The sequence below is a fragment of the Arachis hypogaea genome, chromosome 16, assembly GCF_003086295.3.
Source record: "Arachis hypogaea cultivar Tifrunner chromosome 16, arahy.Tifrunner.gnm2.J5K5, whole genome shotgun sequence".
NCBI classification, from domain to species: Eukaryota; Viridiplantae; Streptophyta; class Magnoliopsida; order Fabales; family Fabaceae; genus Arachis; species Arachis hypogaea.
The window spans coordinates 149892441-149913470 of NC_092051.1; the positions used below are offsets into that span (position 1 = coordinate 149892441).

General features: G+C 32.7%; 2 protein-coding genes, 1 long non-coding RNA gene and 1 pseudogene across 6 annotated transcripts; 3 read left to right on the top strand and 1 right to left on the bottom strand.

Annotated features, from left to right (window-relative positions):
- Window positions 1–310: 310 nt before the first annotated feature.
- Window positions 311–2301, top strand: LOC112805997 (rust resistance kinase Lr10-like; annotated as a pseudogene).
- A 5041-nt stretch (window positions 2302–7342) lies between these two features.
- On the top strand, window positions 7343–8829 carry LOC140179727 (uncharacterized). The gene is made up of 2 exons (XR_011873575.1): window positions 7343–7617; window positions 8599–8829. It is a non-coding gene; the product is annotated as an uncharacterized lncRNA (long non-coding RNA).
- Window positions 8830–9848: 1019 nt separating this feature from the next.
- LOC112805998 (rust resistance kinase Lr10-like) lies at window positions 9849–12841 on the bottom strand. 2 transcript variants are annotated; one of them, XM_072219424.1, is made up of 3 exons: window positions 12707–12841; window positions 11591–11869; window positions 9849–11154 (listed from the first exon to the last, which is right to left on the bottom strand). In XM_072219424.1, exons 1-3 carry the CDS (start codon window positions 12723–12725, stop codon window positions 10058–10060), a joined length of 1395 nt encoding a protein of 464 aa, XP_072075525.1. In that variant the 5' UTR covers window positions 12726–12841; the 3' UTR covers window positions 9849–10057. The 2 variants fall into 2 exon arrangements, with proteins under 2 accessions (XP_072075525.1, XP_072075524.1); XM_072219423.1 differs by lacking the exon at window positions 12707–12841 and having other exon boundaries at window positions 11591–12389.
- LOC112697889 (LEAF RUST 10 DISEASE-RESISTANCE LOCUS RECEPTOR-LIKE PROTEIN KINASE-like 2.3) lies at window positions 12683–19906 on the top strand. 3 transcript variants are annotated; one of them, XM_072219422.1, is made up of 5 exons: window positions 12683–12957; window positions 13042–13616; window positions 14524–14556; window positions 15270–15293; window positions 18443–19906. In XM_072219422.1, exons 1-5 carry the CDS (start codon window positions 12683–12685, stop codon window positions 19708–19710), a joined length of 2175 nt encoding a protein of 724 aa, XP_072075523.1. In that variant the 3' UTR covers window positions 19711–19906. The 3 variants fall into 3 exon arrangements, with proteins under 3 accessions (XP_072075523.1, XP_025607045.1, XP_072075522.1); XM_025751260.3 differs by having other exon boundaries at window positions 12683–13616; XM_072219421.1 differs by lacking the exon at window positions 14524–14556 and having other exon boundaries at window positions 12683–13616.
- Window positions 19907–21030: the final 1124 nt, after the last annotated feature.

Sequence of the window (21030 nt, forward strand, 5' to 3'; positions counted from 1 at the left end):
AATCCATACTTTGTTGAGGGCAAAATTGTCTTTCCATTAGTCAACAGCACTGACTTGGTAGACTTCTCAGCAAGTCAGCATGCTAATAACTGCTTAATATATAGGACAGGGTATCGAACAACAAATAAATGAATTTCAATCTGCATTAATTAATCCTTAGCTTATTCCGGAGATAATGTAGAAAATAAAAATATATATATATATTAAGCAGTTTTAAACTTTTAATAATAAATTGTAAAACGCGTATTAGTTTCTATATTTTGGTTTGTCCAAGTCAATTCAAGCTTGAATTGATTTTGCACATTTTGCATTCCTCTGTTGGCAATGAAGATATCAGCATTATTGTTTCTGCTGCTGCTTCTGAATCTGAATATTGGGAATTGCCAGCTGGATCACCATCCTCCGGTTCCATGTCCCGTGCGTGTGTACTGTTCAGAAAACAACACCAATATTCTTGAGCTGCCTGGCTCTTCTTCTTCAGTGAAATTCCCCATCCGTCACATTAATTACACATCAAACACTTTAGAAATTTATGATCCCAAAAACTGCCTTCCAGAACTCTTTCTCAGACTCGATTACTCATCATTTTATCCTTTCCGATCCGCAACATATTATTACAGTGGTGATGGGGAAGTTTCTTTTGATGATACGCGGACCAACTTTACTTTCTTTAATTGTTCTTCCGCACACCCCGACTCCCAGGAACAAGATACTTTATCTTGCCCGATTCGTGTGGCTGGCGATTTCGAAGATGTTACCGACTTAGGCCTCGTATCCTGCACAAAACTGGTCCGTAAGGTTATGCCAAGTTTCGCATATCTGATACAGGAGGGACATAATTCAATCAACTTGGTATCGAAGACAAGTTTCCAGAGTGGCCATGGATGCTTTGTTGCTTGCAACATATCCAAGAAAGAGTCTGAATTGGAGACTCCTAATGAAGGGAAGCCTAAAACAGGGAAGGAGTATGAATCCATAATTTTACCGATTGCAGGTGACAACACGTGCACCCATCAAACTCTCTCCTATATGAATTTCCATTCTTTTTTGTGAGTGATTTTAGTACTTCAATGTGTTTATATATAATGGCATGCAGGTGCATCTCTCCTTTTCTCAATACTGGGTGCCTCGTATCATGTATATCATTATTATAGAATAAAAGGGGAAGATCAAGAAAGAGTTGAAATTTTTTTGAAGGACTACGAGGCATTAAACCCAACCAGATTCTCTTATACTGATATCAAGAGAATCACTAAGCAGTTTAAGGACAAGTTAGGTGAAGGAGCTCATGGAGCTGTCTACAAAGGTAAATTGTCCAGTCAAATTCTGGTTGCCGTCAAGATTCTCAATAGCACAGAGGGAGAAGGAAAAGAATTCATAAATGAAGTGGGGACAATGTCCAAAGTTCACCATGTCAATGTGGTTCGCTTGCTTGGCTACTGCGCCGACGGATCTCACCGCGCTTTAGTTTATCACTTCTTCCCCAATGGTAATCTCCAGAGCTTCATCGCTCCGTCCAGCGACAAAGAAACCTTCCTTGGATGGAACAAGTTGCATCACATTGCTCTCAGCATAGCCAAAGGGATTGAATATCTTCACCAAGGCTGTGATCAAAGAATTCTGCATTTTGATATTAATCCTTACAATGTCTTGTTAGATGACAGTTTCACTCCAAAAATTTCAGACTTTGGGTTAGCTAAGTTATGCTCCAAAAATCGAAGTACTGTATCCATGACTGCAGCTAGGGGAACGTTAGGATACATGGCGCCTGAAGTTTTCTCTAGAAATTTTGGCAATGTATCTTACAAGTCCGATATCTATAGTTTTGGGATGCTATTACTTGAAATGGTTGGAGGAAGAAAAAATACAAATGCAAGTCAAGAAACATTTCAAGTTCTATATCCGAATTGGATACACAATTTGCTTGAAGGAGATGACACATATATTCCTATCGACGATGATGGAGATTTTAGAATTGCAAAGAAACTTGCAATAGTGGGACTATGGTGCATCCAGTGGCACCCCGTGCACCGTCCCTCCATGAAGGAGAGGAAGACGAGTTGAAAGTGCCGCCAAATCCTTTTGAATCTGCAGCTGCGACTAGTTCAAGTGCAATTATTCCAGCAAGATTCTTGAATGTGGAATTGGAAGTGATTCCAGAGGCAGACTAGTTTCGTTCAAGATAGTATATTATTTGGCATTTAACTTGCACTTGCTGTATATTATTGGGGTGTTATTATAGATTATACTTCTGTACTATATAGTATATACAAATAAAGTATTCTTCCAAGTTTACTTGTACATGAGTCTGTCACACACTACTCACTAGCTTCAATGTTTTAGACTCGTTTATAAATAACAAAGAACAAGAGATTCGTTTCTTAGATCTGTTATGGGAAAAACAGTTAGTGACTTACTTAGATGGATAATGTTAATTTGACAATAACTATATTTGTGTAAAATGGCTTGTGATGTTAAACAAAAATCTATACAGTATTTTGCATTATGCTTTCGACGTAAATTTGTATGGCTTGTGTGAAATTTTTTAATTTATGTCACTCATAAAAAATTGCAGAGAAAACATGTGGTAGAATGCTGATTAAGTTTTTAACACTTCATCGTCAAAATAATATTACAAAATATTCTTAATAACAAAATTTCTACCCTCAAAATTTTTTTTCTTATTTTTGTGGATAAGCTTACATAATCAACTAAGAGAAAGGGACTTCTAGTACCAGGAGTGTACAGAGGTCTGATTAGATTAGACTCGAATTGGCCATAAATTCGTAATTGTTATCCAATTTTAATAAAAAAAATGTTTAATTTTTCCTGTTGATTTTTATAATTTTACAAAATTTTTAATTAAGTCTTTAAAATTTTTTTTAATTAAGTCATTGTACTAAATTTTATTTTTAATCCATACTTTTTTTTATTTGAGTCTCTGTACTCATTTTTTTTCTAATTGAATTTCTATATAATTAAACAAATTACTATTAAAAAGGACTTAATTAAAAAAAATAGTATAAAATTTAATTAAAAAATATAAAAACTTAATTAAAATTTTTACAAAATTATAAAAATTAACAGAGTAATTAAATCTAAAAAAAATAATTGAATCAATTCAATATATAATTTTATGAGCCCAATGTCACGGTAAATTTTTAGAAAGTTAGATTTAACAGTGTTTGTATAGTTTTCTGGAATATTTGAGAATACTCTAGATGGTTCCGAAACATTCTAGAATGTTCTAGAAGGTCCTGGAATACCCTAGAAGGTTCTAGAAGACTTTAGAAGATCATGGAATATTCTAGAAGAGTGTGGATTGATATAAAGGTATGAAGAGTTGTATGGAACAATCTAGAAGTATTTAGAAAGTAGTAGTAGGATATATATTTATAAAGAAGGTTCTAGATGATTAATCTAGACCATTGATTAGATTTAATCCTAACCATCCATTGAGGAGGTGGATGGCTATAAATAGGAGGTAAGAGTTAGTGTGGGTGTGTGTGAATCATTTGTAACCACACTTGAGCAATAAAGTGTTCTTCCACCAAAGCTTCCTTTCTCTTGTGTTCTCTTGTATTCTTAGCTTTCTTGCTAAGTATTGAGAGTTAGACTGACTTGGTCTTAACTCAAGAGGTTGAGTAAGTCCGAGTGCCGGCACGGTAGCGTTGGAGTGTGTCCAAGGCCGTGACAACTTGGTATCCGAGCAAGGTTCGAGAGGGAGCACAAGTGATTTGTGGGTATGGCTTCAAATATCACCATGGAGCATGTTGAGTCACAAAGGGGAAGGGATACTATTCCTTCTCAATGGGGAGGCAAGAAGGTACGTTCTTCAAGTGAGCCTAGAGGTAAGGACTCTAACTTCTTAGAAGAAAGAGTTTCTATGTTGGAAAATGTTTTATCCTCTATGGATGAGCGGTTCCAAAGGATAGAACATGACAAGGAGACCCTCGAGGCTCACGTGTTGGGAGAATTAGATGCTTTCAAAGAAAGCATGCTCCAAATCGAAGAGAAGCTTGTGAATTCCTTAAAGCTATTTGAGGAAGTTCGAATTTGGTTCGAGGAGGCGAAATCTCGACCAACCATTATAAGGGAGACAACAAAGATTGATCTCCCTAAGCCAAAGGAGTTAAAGGGCGTAAGGGACGCTCGCGAGGTGGAGAACTTCCTATGGAAATCTGATAATCTACTTTGTGGTGGAGGAGAAAGTGCGTAGATATAGAGAAGGGTACTTGCAACATAACCACATGGGAAGATTTCAAAAGGGAGTTGAAAAGACAATTCTTCCCTGAAAATGTGGTTTATGAAGCAAGGAAGAAGTTGAGGGAGTTGAAGCACAAGAGTACAATTAGTGACTACGTAAAGGAGTTCACTACTCTCACGCTTCAAATCCCCAACTTAGCATCAGAGGATGCATTGTTCTTCTTCATTGATGGACTCCAACCTTGGGCAAAGCAAGAACTACAAAGAAGGAATGTTAAGGATGTCGATGAGGCCATCGTGGTGGCCGAATCACTCACTGAATATCATAGGGGAGACTCTAAACCCAAGTCTTCCTCCAAGCCTAGTTTTGCTAAAGGTGGAGGAGACAAGGGAAAGAGTTTCTCAACCAAGAAGGAAGAAAAATACTCTTCAAAGAAAGAGTACGAAGAAAAGAAGAAGGCTTTCGTGCCCAAAGGAGGATGCTTCGTGTGCAAGGGACCACACCAAATGAAGGATTGTCCCAAGCTAGGGACTTTGGCATCTATCGCTGAGGAACGAGAAGCTCAAACTCAAGTAACTGAGTGTGTTGGATCTATCCAACACATAAATGCTGTGAAGGCCAAAGAGGCAAGCACTGCAGAAAAGAAAGGCTTGATGTATGTCAAAGCCTTTATCAATGAAAAACCCGTCATGGCTATGATCGACACTGGTGCTACACACAACTTCATCACGCCTGATGAAGCAAAGAGGCTTGGGTTGAAGATCACCGAAAAGAATGGCTGGTTCAAACCCGTGAATACCAAGGGTGAACCCCTTAAGGGAGTAGCAAAAGGGGTTGAGATGACTCTTGGTTCTTGGAAGGGCCTTGTGGATTTCTCAGTAGCACACATGGACGATTTTAAAATAGTCATCGGACTCGATTTGCAAAGGAAGGAAAATATAATACCTATGCCATACTACGACGTAGTATGTGTCATGGAGAAAGGGTCTCCATGCATGGTCCCTACAGTATCTAAAGTTGGAGGACCACCGATACTCTCTGCTATGCAACTCAAGAAAGGGTTCAAGAAGGGAGAGATTACATATTTGGCTCTATTACAAGAGGAGTCAACATCTGAAAGAGAAGGCGTTCCTCCCAAAATCAAGAAAGTCCTTGAAGAAAATAAGGATATGATGCCTTCCGAATTGCCAAAACAACTACCACCTAGGAGGAAGGTGGACCACAAGATTGAATTGGAGTTAGGAGCAAAACCGCCTATCTCAAAACCATACAGGATGGGGGCCATTTCTATGGTTGAAGGAGATATTGTGCATACCATCAAAGAAGGGTTGCATCACGATCCATTAGCCAAGAAGTTGGTGGAGTTGGCTAGAGAAGGTAAGACCAAAAGATTTTGGTTAGAAAACGACCTTCTCTACACAAAAGGGAGAAGACTATACGTTCCTAAATGGGAAAATCTGAGAAGGAAGTTGGTAAGAGAATACCACGACACCAAGTGGGCTGGTCACCAAGGTCAGCGAAGGACCTTAGCACTCATTGAATCTTCTTATTATTAGCCTCAAATGAGAGATGAAGTGGAGAGCTATGTGAAGACTCGTCTTGTGTGCCAACAAGACAAGATTGAAAATAAGACACCAAGTGGGTTGTTAGAACCTCTGCCTCCATCAGAGCGACCGTGGGAAAGTGTCTCTCTAGATTTCATCTTTGCCTTACCAAAGTCCGAGGGGTTTGGATCTATTCTCGTGGTAGTGGATCGATTTTCGAAGTATGCTACCTTTATACCTGCCCCTACTGACTGCACTGTAGAGGAAGCAGCACGACTATTCTTCAAGAATGTGGTGAAGTACTGGGGATTGCCTAAGAGCATCATTAGTGATCGAGATCCACGCTTCACAGGACGACTATGGACAGAGCTGCTCAAACTCCTTGGGTCGGAGCTTCATTTCTCAACAAGCTTCCATCCTCAAACCGATGGGCAGACTGAGAGAGTGAATGCCTTACTTGAGTGTTACTTGAGGCATTTTGTAAGCGCTAATCAGAAGGATTGGACAAAACTCCTAGACATTGCTCAATTCTCATACAATCTGCAAAGGAGTGAGTCTACAGGGAATAGCCCATTCGAGATTGTGACTGGACAACAGCCACTTACACCTCACTCTCTTTCTTCCTCTTACTCAGGGAAGAGCCCTGGAGCTTATCATATGATTAAGTCATGGGAAGAACAAGCAGATGTCACTCGTTCTTACCTCGACAAAGCTGCCAAGAGGATGAAGAAATGGGCAGATAAGAAGAGGAGGCATGCAAGCTATCAAGTGGGAGACAATGTAATGATCAAACTTCTTCCACAACAATTCAAAGCCTTTCGCAAGGTTCATAAGGGCTTAATCCGCAAATACGAAGGGCCATTTGAGGTCATTGGACGTGTTGGGGAGGTTGCTTACAAAGTACAACTCCCTCCCTCTATGAAGATCCACCCGGTCTTCTATGTGAGTATGCTTAAACCATATCATGAAGACCAAGATGAATCGAGTAGAGGTGACTCGAGTCGTGCTCCGCCTGTGGTGATTAGATCCTTCGATAAAGAAATCGAAGAGATCTTAGCTAATCGCGTTGTGAGACGAAGAGGGGTACCACCAAGTATTCAATATTTGATCAAGTGAAAGGGCTCCCGATAACTGAAGCTAGTTGGGAAGCTCGTGAAGATCTGTGGCAATTCCAAGAACACCTAGAGCGCTATCATGAACAGAACGCGACGAGGACGTCTGCGCATTAGGTGGGGGAGAATGTCACGGTAAATTTTTAGAAGGTTAGATTTAACAGTGTTTGTATAGTTTTCTGGAGTATTTGAGAATACTCTAGATGGTTCCGAAACATTCTAGAATGTTCTAGAAGGTCCCGGAATACCCTAGAAGGTTCTAGAAGACTTTAGAAGATCATGGAATATTCTAGAAGAGTGTGGATTGATATAAAAGTATGAAGAGTTGTATGGAACAATCTAGAAGTATTTAGAAAGTAGTAGTAGGATAGATATTTATAAAGAAGGTTCTAGATGATTAATCTAGACCATTGATTAGATTTAATCCTAACCATCCATTGAGGAGGTGGATGGCTATAAATAGGAGGTAAGAGTTAGTGTGGGTGTGTGTGAATCATTTGTAACCACACTTGAGTAATAAAGTGTTCTTCCACCAAAGCTTCCTTTCTCTTGTGTTCTCTTGTGTTCTTAGCTTTCTTGTTAAGTATTGAGAGTTAGGCTGACTTGGTCTTAGCTCAAGAGGTTGAGTAAGTCCGAGTGCCGGCATGGTAGCGTTGGAGTGTGTCCAAGGCCGTGACACCAAGATATTTGCTTCTTTGGAGATATTGAGCGTAAGAACGAGTCAACGACGACTTACCTCTGACGTAATAATACGGTAATACCCAAAACCTAAGCTACGAGTCAACTAGTCAAGCGTAATTTTTTTTATAAACTTTTAATATTATATTTATATTAAAATCTGCTATTAAAATTAATTATTAACATAAAATATATATTAAAATATAAATATATATTAAAATATAATATTTTTGGTAAATTTTATAATTCTTTGGTTCTTAGCTTTTTCGATGGTACTGTTTAGAAAATAATAAAAATAGGCAATAATTAATCTAAAATAAATTGCAAAAATTCATTTGTAGCTAAAAAAGCTAGATATTTCAAAAGATATTTATAAAAAAAAAAACACCCCCTCAAACATGTTCGACAAAATAAGCCATGATCTGAATAGTTAATAAAAAAATAGGATTTAGTTATCTTGGCGGGTATCATAAAGATATATTTTAAGAAGTTAATAATAAAATTTTTTAAAGTTTTTTATATATTTAATATTTTAAAAATATAAAAAATATTATCTTTTAATAATTTTTATTAAAATATTTTTATAGTACTTTTAAAATATATCTTTAAGAGAAGTTAGTTAAATAATAGACTAAATATTTAAACTAGTTTTAAAAATTTTTTAGATCAGACATTTTATTTCTAAAAATCTTTTAGAATGATTTTTTATTGATAGATTATCTTAATTGTTCTAAAAAAAGAATAATTTGTCTTATAGTAATATATTTTAGAGTTTAATTATACTGTCTTATTATAAAAAAAAAATTTGTTAACAATTTATTTATACATATTAAAAATTTAATTGAAGACAACGAAAATATCATTCTATCCAACGAAAATAATTTTAAGGACTTTTATATATTAAAGAATAAAAATTTATTGAAAATCAAAGTATCTTATTTGAAATTTTTTAGGAACCAATTTTAATGTTTACCCAAAATATTAATCCAAATTTTATGTTAGAAAATACTTTATCAATATATATGTTTTATAACTATTATACCCTTATCTTTTTCAGGTGGCTTATTTAATACGTTTGAACTTTTTATACATTGAAAATTAAGCTTTTTTATTTATAAAATAAAAAAGACTAAAAGTTATTTAGGTTCATAGGAAATTTCTCAAATACTTTGTCAATATGTTTGAGAACTATTATCTTCTTTTTGTGTGGTTACAAAATCTATCCTTGTCTTCCTCAATTATATGTTAGGAAATGTTTGTCAATATGTTATAGAATTATCATTTTCTCCTTCTTTTTGTGTGGCTGCATCCTTTTCTTCAAATGCCTTAGTTAGTACGTCTTAAGTTCTTTATTGAAAATTCAGCACTTTCTTCAATTGATAAAATAAAAAAGGAATAAAGATTCTTGAGGTTTATAAACAATTTCGCAAGTAATTTCTACCCCAAATTATGCATTACGAAATGCGACTTGTGATTATGACAATATGTGCCATAAATATGATGACTAGTCGTTTGTGTTAACACGTTGATTAATAAATAAAAATCAGATTTTGTATGTCCCAGCGAGTATTTGACAAGTAAGCATTGAATAGTTCCTCACGCAATTATTCCATCATTCACTATCCAAGTTGAAAACTCTACTATTTTCAATTTTTTATTAATAAAATGATTAAAACAAGAGTAAGTATATTAGTATGAGAAAGTTTTGGGCAACATTTTTATTAAAATTTGATCAATAGTTAATCAATAAAAAAATAGTAATTACATATTATTGGACAATCTCACACTATTAAAATTACTAATAATAACTAATCAAAAATGTTTGGTAACCAAATAAAATCAACCAAAAACAGCCATAACTTACTTTATTTAACATTCATTAATTGTTGCGACAATTAATTAATGCTAAATAAGACAAGTTCTAACTGTTTTTTTTTGTCTACCTAGCATTACCCCTAAGGTAATGTATAGTTGATTATTTTAATCTGCTCAATAGTCTTAGTATCTTTTTTCCACATGTAAAGAGATAAAGTAATAATGTAACACGCCAATGAGTAATAGCTCAAATGGCATAGTCTTCTCATACTCAATTCAGAAGTTGCGGGTTCGAATCTCCTATCTTTGGTAAAAAAAAAAAAAAAGGTAATAATGTAACACATGAATTAGCAAAAATTTGTTCTAATTACCATTACCATATGAAACTTACTAGCATGTAAAATTACATAGTATTATTTGTGTTTCTCCTTCTCTGCTATTAATATTCACCTGCATGCATGCTTACCAATCTCACCATAACATACAATTAACTTAAAAAATAATTTTCAGATGTATTATAAATTATGTCTTGACAACCACAAGTACACATAACAAATATTTCAATGATTGATAACCTCATTATGTTTTTCCTATAATCAGATGTCTAAGAACAAATATATATATTACTGCACTTTATTTGATATACTAAATGATTCGTTAGTTATAATCCAGTCCGAATAATATACTACTATTAAATCAAACTAGTCTGTTTCTGGGATTACTTCCAACTCCAAATTCAGACGTCTTGCTGGAATAATTGCACTTGAACTAGTCGCAGCTGCAGATTCAAAAGGATTTGGCGGCACTTTCAACTTGCTTTCCTCTCCTTCAAGCATTTGAACTACACTTTTCATGGACGGACGCTGAACCGGGTGCCACTGGATGCACCATAGTCCCACTATTGCCAGTTTCTTTGCAATTCTAAAATCTCCATCATCATCAATAGGAATATATGTATCATCTCCTTCGAGCAAATTGTGTATCCAATTCGGATATAGAACTTGAAATGTTTCTTGACTGGAGTTTGTATTTTTTCTTCCTCCAACCATCTCAAGCAACAGCATCCCATAACTGTAGATATCGGATTTGTAAGATACGTTGCCGAAGTTTCTGGAGAAAACTTCTGGCGCCATGTATCCTAACGTTCCCCTCGCTGCAGTCATGGACACTGTACTTTGATTCTTGGAGCATAACTTAGCCAAACCGAAATCTGAAATTTTTGGAGTGAAACCGTCATCTAACAGGACATTGTAAGGATTAATATCAAAATGCAGAATTCTCTGATCACAGCCTTGGTGAAGATATTCAATCCCTTTAGCTATGCCGAGTGCAATCTGATGCAACTTGTTCCATCCGAGAAAGCTTTCCTTGTCGCTGGACGAAGCAATGAAGGTCTGGAGATTACCATTGGGGAAGAAGTGATAAACTAAAGCGCGGTGAGATCCGTCGGCGCAGTAGCCAAGCAAGCGGACCACATTGACATGGTGGATTTTGGCCATTGTTCCCACTTCATTTATGAACTCCTTCCCATCTCCGTCTGTGTTATTGAGGATCTTTACAGCAACCAGAATTTGATTGGATAATTTACCTTTGTAGACAGCTCCATGAGCTCCTTCACCTAACTTGTCCTTAAACTGCTTTGTAATTCTCTTGATATCAGCATAAGAGAATCTGGTTGGGTTTAATGCCTCATAGTCCTTCAAAAAAGTTTGAACTCTTTGTTGATCTTCCCCTTTGTTTCTATAATAGCAATATATATAATACAAGGCACCCAGTGTTGAGAACAGGAGAGCTGCACCTGCATGCCATTATAAACACATTGTTATTTGTCAGTCAACACATAGTTATTTTTAGCCATTTGAAATTATGCCACCAAAGAACTCACCTTATATCTATAGTTATAGTAATTACTTATTCTTATATAATTTTAGCAACTCCTAAAAAATATTATTAAAATTATAGTCATAATTTTTATTTTTTAAACTAAAAAATATTATTTCAATTTTTACAATATTTATTTTAAATTAAAATATTATTAAAATTATATAGACACTGTCATGGATATACCTACTAAAATCAATCATATTAGGTCCACAACAAAATGCTTAAACTTGTCTATCCAATGCAAATAGAATAACTTATTCTAGTAATAAGAAGAAAAAAGGATTTATCCAAAAGTCAATGTATAAAAGCTGGCAAAATAATGGTGTTTAATCCAAGTTTAAGTTTGTGACCTGTAAGGGGTAAATAAATGGATTTATAGAGTTGAGTTCCCTTGTTGGATTCGTTGCAAGCAAGAAAGCATCCACTCTTAAAAGTTTTTGTTGACCACCCAAAGTATAATGATGGACTCAACTGTGTCCGATAGTTACATACGGAAATTGGCAAGACATGACGGGCCAATTTTGTGCAGAATATAAGGTTGGCCTCGACGACATCGTCCTCATCAAAAGAATTGTAAATCGGGCAAGATAACAGATATTCTTCGTAGTAGATTCCTCCGATGAGGATGCCTGCAGGCACAACTGAAGAGCAATCAAAGAAAGTACAGTTTGTTGGCTCTAGAGAATCATCATAACTATCGAAATCAAGTGAATGTTTAATATATCGGAAAGGATAAAATGATGAGTAGTTGAGTGTGAGAAAGAGTTCTGGAAGGCAGTTTTTGGGATCATAAATTTGTAAAGTTTGTGATGTATAATTAATGTAACCGACGGGGAGTTTCACTGAAGAAGAAGAGCCAGGCAGCTCAAGAATATTGGTGTTGTTTTCTAAACAGTACACACGCACGGGACATCCAACTGGATCATCGTCACCATCCCCATCTTGATAGCAAATTCCTATGCTCAGATTCAAACTCACAAGCAGCAGCAGCAATAAGGCTGGCATGGTCGTTCGCGGCAAGCAAGCTAAGGGAGAAATTTTGTTTCTGCTGACACTTGACAGAATAACAAACTTTTTCATAGAAATCGCCAACAACACAATTATAAATCGTAGAAAAAACGGATGCAAGGGAGAAATTAATGAGTCCATACAGAATAACCATCCAGGTATTAGGGAGATGTTTAATTTTAGGGTTCACCAAGGATCAAACTCTTGATTTTTCGGATCTAGAGTTTTGATACTATGTCATGATACCATTTATCACAAAAGCTTACATTGATAGAAAAAGTTAACACTAATAGTTATATCTCTAATACTCTCTAAACCTCCATTGTACACATTATACACATATTCTATTAGTTCTTTATACTTTTCCAGAAATTAATATACTTAGTAAGACCAAATTGCTTTATTCCAAGTCAATATTATACCAGTATTGACTAATGCAAAGACAGTTTTGCCCTTACCACATGGTCTATACTCCATGGTGTTCAACAAATTTGTTTAGCATCTCAATTCTCACACATACATCAATCATGGTGAGCAGAGGAAAAGCCCTCTTCTGCTCATCATTACTCTTATTGCAACAAATTTTAACTTGCGCAGCGAATCAGAAGGATAACGGAGAAGCATGTAGGCCTTCCTCTTGCGGCAAAATCAGCAACGTAAAACATCCTTTCCGGCTGAAGGATGATCCCGCAACCTGTGGGGATCCGAGGTATGAGTTGTCTTGTGAGAATAACAGGACGCTGTTATATCTTTTTCCCGGTAAAACTTACCAAGTTGAGGCAATAAACTACAGCAACTTCACGATCCGGCTTGTAGATCCCGGCATCTCAGAGAATGACTGTTCTACCCTTCCTCGCTATTCTTTATCCCGTTCCAATTTCAGTGACAGTTACGTACCCAACTTCCTGCTCTCCAAAGGCGTCAATGAACCATACGGAACCCTTCAAGATCGAGTTTTTGTTAATGGCTCGACAACGGAGGAAGTCGGAATAAGAGTATTCGAGCACGTGATTTTCTTGAACTGCAGCAATCCGATCAAGGACGATCCACGATTCGTGGACACTGCCCCTTGCATTGAAAAAGGTGATCATGATGTTTATGCTGTCGTTGGAGGATTGAAGGCGGTTGAATTAAGAGATGATTGCCGTGTGAAGATGGTTGCTGCCTCATCCTTTCTTGCTCCCGCACAGCGAAACTTGTCATACGGTGAAATTCATAGGAGGCTCAGCTACGGGTTTGATCTTTCTTGGATGCTGGGCGGTGCTTGTGCATCTACTTGTGGGAAGCTCAATTATTGCTCATTCAACGAAACCGCTCAACGACTCATTTGCACGGAAGGCTGTGGCAGTCCGACGGGCGTCCAATGCAGTAAGTTTTATATTTTTGGCGAAAACTAGGTTCAGTTGGTTTAAAGTGAAGTTGATAACTTAGAGTCGTTAGATAAAAATTTAGTTAAAATTAGTTAAATCATTTCACGACTTCTCAGTTATCAATTTCATGGATAAATTATGTTATCCTCATTAAATAAAGCTGATTAAAATTTTATTTTTTATTCACTTAATTAATTTTTTTAATAAAAATGTAGATATTTTAAATGGAAAATTATACATCAAATAAAAAGTATCTCATGTTCTCATTTGTTAAAAATAGAAGATAAATAGTATATATACTTATTGGGAACCTTCTTCGTACTTCTATTTTTGTTTTCCATAAGTAGATGACTATGTTCAAAGAAAAAAGGTTGAATTTCGAAATAGAAATATAAAGACAATAAATAAAGAATTCTGTTTATATAAAAGTTTGTCTTAAATATAAATTTTTTTGTATTTTTTTAGAACAGAAATATTTACAAAAAATAAAAATTAATCTCGGTAAGAATAAGTTCAAAATTACTTTATTTTATATTTATTAATTATTTTTAAAAGAAATACATAATATCAGATGTAATAAATATGTAATCTTAAATATTATATGCATAAACTTATAAATATTAAGTTAAATAAGATAATTTTAGATTCTTTCTAAAAATATCCATTTTTATTTTTCTATGATGTATTTATTAGCTTATAAAAATTATTAGGTTTATTAATACTTTGTATTATATGTTTGTATCTTCATTAGAAATCCTACATTGAAAGGTTTAGAAAGTAATTTTTTGTAACCTAAAAGGTTTATGTAAATCCTAGCTCAATTTTCTCTTTTTGAATTTAATATTATTTTTGCATTTATGCTATCTTCAAAATTAGGGAGTTAATATATTTCTACTGTGATTTAGGAAAAATTTCAAAGTTCCAAATCATTGCAAAAGGTATGAACTTTTATCCCTTCCGGTGTTGTTTTAATTTTTTAGGCATTAGGCTTTGTTTGAAGGGGAGTGTTAGGTAAATAATGACTATCTTGAACAACATACATAATTATTAATTAAATAAAAACACATTACATTTTTAAATTATATATCTAAATCTTAATATTAAAATAACTATCCGTACACTTAGTAGAATGAATATCCAATATATCTATTATTCACATTATTTAATATTTTTATTGTCTACTTATAATATTATACTTTTCCTTTTTAAAAGGCCCATAAGTCGGATTGGGTTGCATAAAAATAAAAAAAAAAGTCCATGAATCATACATGAATAGAACTATATTCGTTCAAGTTGTCTTCATCCCTTAATAAACTTTAACTCACTTGGCATATATTCTCTTTCCTATTTTAAAAGTCTAGAGTTCAAATTCTAGAGATTGCAATTAAAAAAAAAAGTAATAAAAATAAGAAAAATATGTAAATGTGTTGTATACTTAAAATTAAAAGTTGTCTTCACCAAAAAAAATCCTTGTCAAGGAAATTAGCTTAGGTATTCAACTCTAAGCATTACGAAGATTAGAACTCAAACTGTTGCTTATTAGTTATCACTTCATAAAAGTTATTTGCTATTTATTATTATTTTCTTTTGCATTAATGGAAGTATATTATCTTTATCGTGTGTCTAATTTTTTACTGATTATTTTCTACAGATTTTGCATATGGAATTTTGAAAGGTAAATCTCATTCTTTAACTTATATATTTATTTTTTATGAGTGATAAAATAGTAAATTTTCATTCATCAAAAGTATAAGAGACAGTAAATTTAATATTATAATTATAATAATATACTATAAGAGAGTTATCAGGTGTACCTAAGAACACCGGTATTTCAGTTGAACCGTTGATTTTAATTAATATATATTATATATATTTTTTATAATTTAGAGCAACGGTTAAAATAATTGGAACACTGATATTTTCGGTATACCTGATAATTTTTCTTAACCGTTGATCTGAATTATAAAAAATATATATAATATATATTAATTAAAATCAACAATTAAAATAACTGGAATACCGGTGTTTTTAGGTACATCTGATAACATCAGTGTTCTAATTATTTTTACCGTTGATCTGAATTATAAAAAATATATATAATATATATTAATTAAAATTAACTATTAAAATATGTTTTTAAGTACACCTGATAACTTTCTTATACTATACTGTATATCAGTATATAGATATAGATACTATAAATTTATTTAATTTAATTATCGACGTGGGACATATAACTCAAAAGTCAAAACACAATAATCTCTCCGATTTGTTAACAGATATTTTTTTAAGGGTCTTTTGTTTTTCAGAAGATTTTTTTAAGGTTGAAGCTAAGCCACATGTACGAGCACAAAAGCATATTGCCAAGTATCCAAATTAAATTTTAAAAACTCATTCCCACATGGAAACCTGCTAGTTGATTGACAAACCATCTGCTCGATCTGCTGCTACTTTATTTGAGTAGTAGTATAATTTTGAAAGATCTCATGTAGTTCATATGATTAGATTTTGTCATGTTATGATGTGTAACTTATCAATTATCATCATTTACCTTTTCTTTCTATTTTTAATTAGTGTTAGATCAGATTGGTTTTTTTTGAAAAAAAATTTATTTAATTTTAAACCTATTTAAATATATCTTTTAAAAAAACTATTTGTATTAAAAAATTAAATTACTTAATTTTTTAAAAGCTAATCATATCTTGCTTTAAAAAAAAAAAGATGTTTGTAATATTTAATTTTTTTAAATTTATTCAAATATAAAATAATTTTTATTTATTAAAAAGAGATTTTTTAAAAAAGATAAAGAAAATAAATATTTTAAAAGCCAATAAAATCTGACTCTTACTTGGATATGAAAGCTGAAATTTTGATGAGAAATTAAGAATATTTTTAATTTACAATATTTAATTACAAGAAGTTTACACAACCTTGTTCTTTTTAACTAAATATATGATAAAGATATCTTTTAAATTTTGTCTAAATTATATTATATGTATACAAAAATTAATCACTAATACTTGGCTACTACATATAAAAAATAAAAAATACTATGTATTTGATATTTTATAGAAAAAAATACAACTAAATAAGTTTGATTATTTGTTTACTGTATGTTTCATTATTCATTCACTATAACAGAAGGTTTGATAATTTGTATGGTTGACTATCTATTTGAAAAAAATAATAATTAATATTAATAAATATAATAACTTATTTGATATTTAATTTTTAGTGTGCATAAAATATTTTTATATAACTAAACACATACAGTTCTAAATATAAAAATAAAATTATCTCGCTATCTATATCTATTTTTGTGTCTCTGCATGTATGCACTACGGAGACATGCAAAATTAAGGACAATTTTTTTAAATAAATAAAATAAAAATCAATTTTATTTGATTACACATTTTTATAAATTAAGACATAAATGTATTTTTTACGAATTTATAGAAACCGTTGCTAGCAATAACAAATTATGTGTATTAGATGTTGAATATAAATCATTAGAAGCACTAGCGATTTACGTGATATATTACCAATGTTCAAGTGTCCAACTTTAAGAATGGCTAGTTATCAAGAGCTTTCAATTTGAAATAGATACTTTCTTGTGGTAACTCAAGTTTTCATGAATCAAATATTCACACTTCTATTTAGAATGACGTCCCTCATTTTGAGAGTTAACAATGTCAATTTTGGGAAGAAGATAGGTTCGCAGGTGTTACTCTTGAATGGCGCTCTTTAAGTGGCGCGGCCAAACTTTCTTTTATTCACGCTATTAACGTGCATATAAACTTCATAAATTAACGTTAGTGCATGCATGCTTAAGGCCTTATATATGCATTATTAGTGAATCAATGATTAAAGTATGCATGCATATGTTATTAATTAATAATAAAATGCAAAAAACATGCATACACTAACGTTAATTCATGAAGCTTATATGCATGTTAATAGCGTGAATCAAAGAATGAAACATGCATGTTGAAAGCGTTGTTAAGACCACTTAATGAAGCATGCAAGCAATACATATTATTCACAAAACAAGTAAAGCATGCAAAGAAAGTTTGATTCATGAGAGAAACTTGAGCGTTACCACAATGAAGCTTCCATTTCAAATTGGAAGCCCTTGACATACTAGATACTTTTAGAGTTAGGCACTTAGGCATTGATAACATATCCAACATAAATCGCTATTGTCTCCGGTGATTTACGTTCAACATCCAACACACATAAACCGTTATTTTCTGTAGTAGTTTATGCTCAAACAACCTTCTACAAAAATTGATGTTGGTTCACCTCCCAATGCACGTAAATTGTGGGCTGCCAGTAGCAATTTACGTTTTCTCCTAATCTGCTACTACCAATAGCGATTTCTATATATTCATAACAAAATACATTTGCTTCTTCGTTTTCAAAAATGTGTAACCAGATAAAATTGATGTCTATTTTATTTATTTAAAAAATTACCCTTAAAACATATCCTATGACGTTAACAATTTTGAAACAAATACACCCAATAGAAAGTTTTACATATTCTTTTACAAAAATTCGAAATATATATTCAATTTAATTTAAATTAAACAAACTTGGAAATTGTTTCTCAAAAACAGAAAACATGAATAATTAAAAAATTAATATAATAAAATGGTTAGATAATAGATATAAAGGCTATTTAAACACTAAATCATCCTTGGATGAATAACATTACTGTTAGCAATATAGTCCTTAGACAAAAAACAATCGTTCATTTGCATTATTGGTTAGGACATGGCTATAAATAACTTGTTTCACGTAAATTATATATATATTTTTATACAGGATTTCGCAAAGTGGTAGGCAAAGATACTGGTGAAAATTTCTCTAAAATGGATGTGTTAGCTGTTATTAAGATAGGAGTATTCACAGGAAGATTTCTAGTGCCTTACATAGTCGTCAAACACACATTGGGTGTCATATTTTTTTCTGCACTTCTCATCTACACATTCCGAAGAAGACATATATCAATTTATGGGAACATTGAAGATTTTTTGCAAGGAAACACCTTCATGCCAATAAGATATTCATATAAAGAGATAAAGAAGATGACAAGAAATTTTAAGGAAAAGTTGGGAGAAGGAGGATTTGGTACAGTGTACAAAGGAAAGTTAATAAGCGGGCCTTCTGTAGCCGTAAAAATGTTAGGTAAAGCCAATGGTAACGGGCAAGATTTTATTAGTGAAGTTGCTACAATTGGTAGAATACATCATACCAATGTGGTGAGGCTGATTGGTTTTAATGTCGAGAGATCAAAACATGCTCTGGTATATGAATTCATGCAGAATGGTTCTTTGGATAAATATATCTTCTCTAAAGAGGATAGAATATCTTTAACTTATCAGAAGATGTTTGAGATAGCTCTAGGAGTAGCTCGTGGTATGGCTTATTTGCATGAAGGTTGTGACATGCAGATTTTGCATTTTGATATCAAGCCTCACAACATTCTTCTTGATGAGAACTTCATTCCTAAGGTCTCTGACTTTGGTCTCGCAAAACTATATCCTCTTGATAATAGTATTGTAACTTTGACTGCAGCAAGAGGAACAATTGGTTACATGGCTCCTGAACTGTTCTACCAAAATATTGGAGCAGTATCTTACAAGGCTGATGTCTATAGTTTTGGAATGCTTTTGATGGAAATAGCAAGTCAAAGAAGAAATTCGAATCCACATGCAGAGCATTCAAGTCAACTTTATTTTCCATTTTGGATATATGATCAGTTGGTTGCTGAGGAAAATGATGAGATTGAGATGGAAACTTTGATGGATGAAGAAAGGAGTGAGTTAGCAAAAAAGATGTTTATAATTGCGTTGTGGTGCATACAACTGAAGCCAAGTGATCGTCCCTCAATGAGTAAAGTAGTGGAAATGTTAGAAGGAGATGTTGCAAGTATTGAAATGCCTCCAAAACCTTCATATTGTCCAAATGATGTGATTCAAAGAGATTCTGAAGTTGACTCGTCAGGAGTAGATGCTTCAAATAATTCTTATGTATCTTCAAGTTTTGAGGAGGAAAGTACATCCAATCCCTTGTTAAAGTTTTCTGCTTGAAGACTAACATGGTTTACTTCTTTAGAATGTGAGGTCGACTTTAGGTGAAATTGATATTTCAAAGCTGTTTAATGAAAATTTAATCAAATCAATCAAATTATCTAACGATTCTTAAGTATCAACTTCCCCACATGAGTTTCCACTCAAATTTATAATGAAATTCTACACTTGTACGTGTGTACGTATTAACGTTGTATGTTTGTTTATTCAACATTATTCATTAATCAGAATTGTAAATCCAATATAATTATCATACATACATACAACAATAAAGAGAACAAACCAAACTTACTATTATAACCAATGAAGATTATCCAACAAAAGAAATTCCAGCTCCGGACATTTTTACCAAGTTGGGTTTCCAATTATATATTGTACGCCTTTGTTTACTAAAACCTGTTGAATGACAATCTGATCATTTTGAATTAAACAAAATCTTAGAGTTTTAGGCTTTAACTTTTTACCCAATTCTCAACTTTTTAGCGCTGTTACTTGATCATATTATTATGATCATATCTTAGAATATGGTTTAATTTTCTATATACATTTAATTTTGAAAGATGGCTTTAATTTAGATGTATTCATAATTTATTTTATGTGTACTTATATAATTTAAATGTATTGTGAAAATTTAATATAATGTCCTTGTGTTCAGAGCACATTCAAAAATAAATAAGTCTATAACATATCTAAAATAACATAATAACACCTAAAATACTTTTTAAACACATTTAAAATCTGTTTGAATTCATCTAAAACAAGTATCATTAAATATTTAAGCAACACCCACAATAAAAAAAATTCTATGTTTTAAAAAAAAATTTCTTTTTACTTTTTGTTTTCGTTTTTCTTGCTTCCAGATTAAAAACATCGTATGCTTTTTGCAAAATTCTTCATTGTTTTTGTTTTCTTTGTTTCTTAGATTAAATACTTTAGTATTTTTTTAAAAGTTATAATTTCAAAAATTTTAATTAAATTCAATTTAAAATAATTGATATTTTAAAGTTTTGAAATTAATGTTGAATGTTAAAGAAAAAAGAACATCAAATTTATATGCGATTATTGTAATTATATTTGAAATTTTTGTAAAAAAAAAATAGCTAAAAATTGGAAGAGTTTAATGAATAATATCTGGTTAGATTGAAAAATAGAAAATACACTATGCAACAACCAAGTGACTAAGTGAAGATTACAATGCAAGTAGAAGTTAGGGCGTAAGAAGAAGACAACGACACGCAATAATAACTTGAATTTTTGTAGATCAGAATTTTTTACTATAAATTTTAAAATTCTTCGGTCTATTTCTTTCGGGACGAACGC

Coding starts and splice junctions, on each gene's coding strand:
- LOC112805998 (XM_072219423.1), bottom strand. CDS start 12,389: ATGGACTCATTAATTTCTCCCTTGCATCCGTTTTTTCTACGATTTATA. Junction 11,155..11,590: donor CATTTATTTACCCCTTACAG/GTCACAAACTTA, acceptor AATGGCATGCAG/GTGCAGCTCTCCTGTTCTCA.
- LOC112697889 (XM_025751260.3), top strand. CDS start 12,683: ATGCAAAGACAGTTTTGCCCTTACCACATGGTCTATACTCCATGGTGT. Junction 13,617..14,523: donor TCCGACGGGCGTCCAATGCA/GTAAGTTTTATA, acceptor ACTGTGATTTAG/GAAAAATTTCAAAGTTCCAA. Junction 15,294..18,442: donor TGCATATGGAATTTTGAAAG/GTAAATCTCATT, acceptor ATTTTTATACAG/GATTTCGCAAAGTGGTAGGC.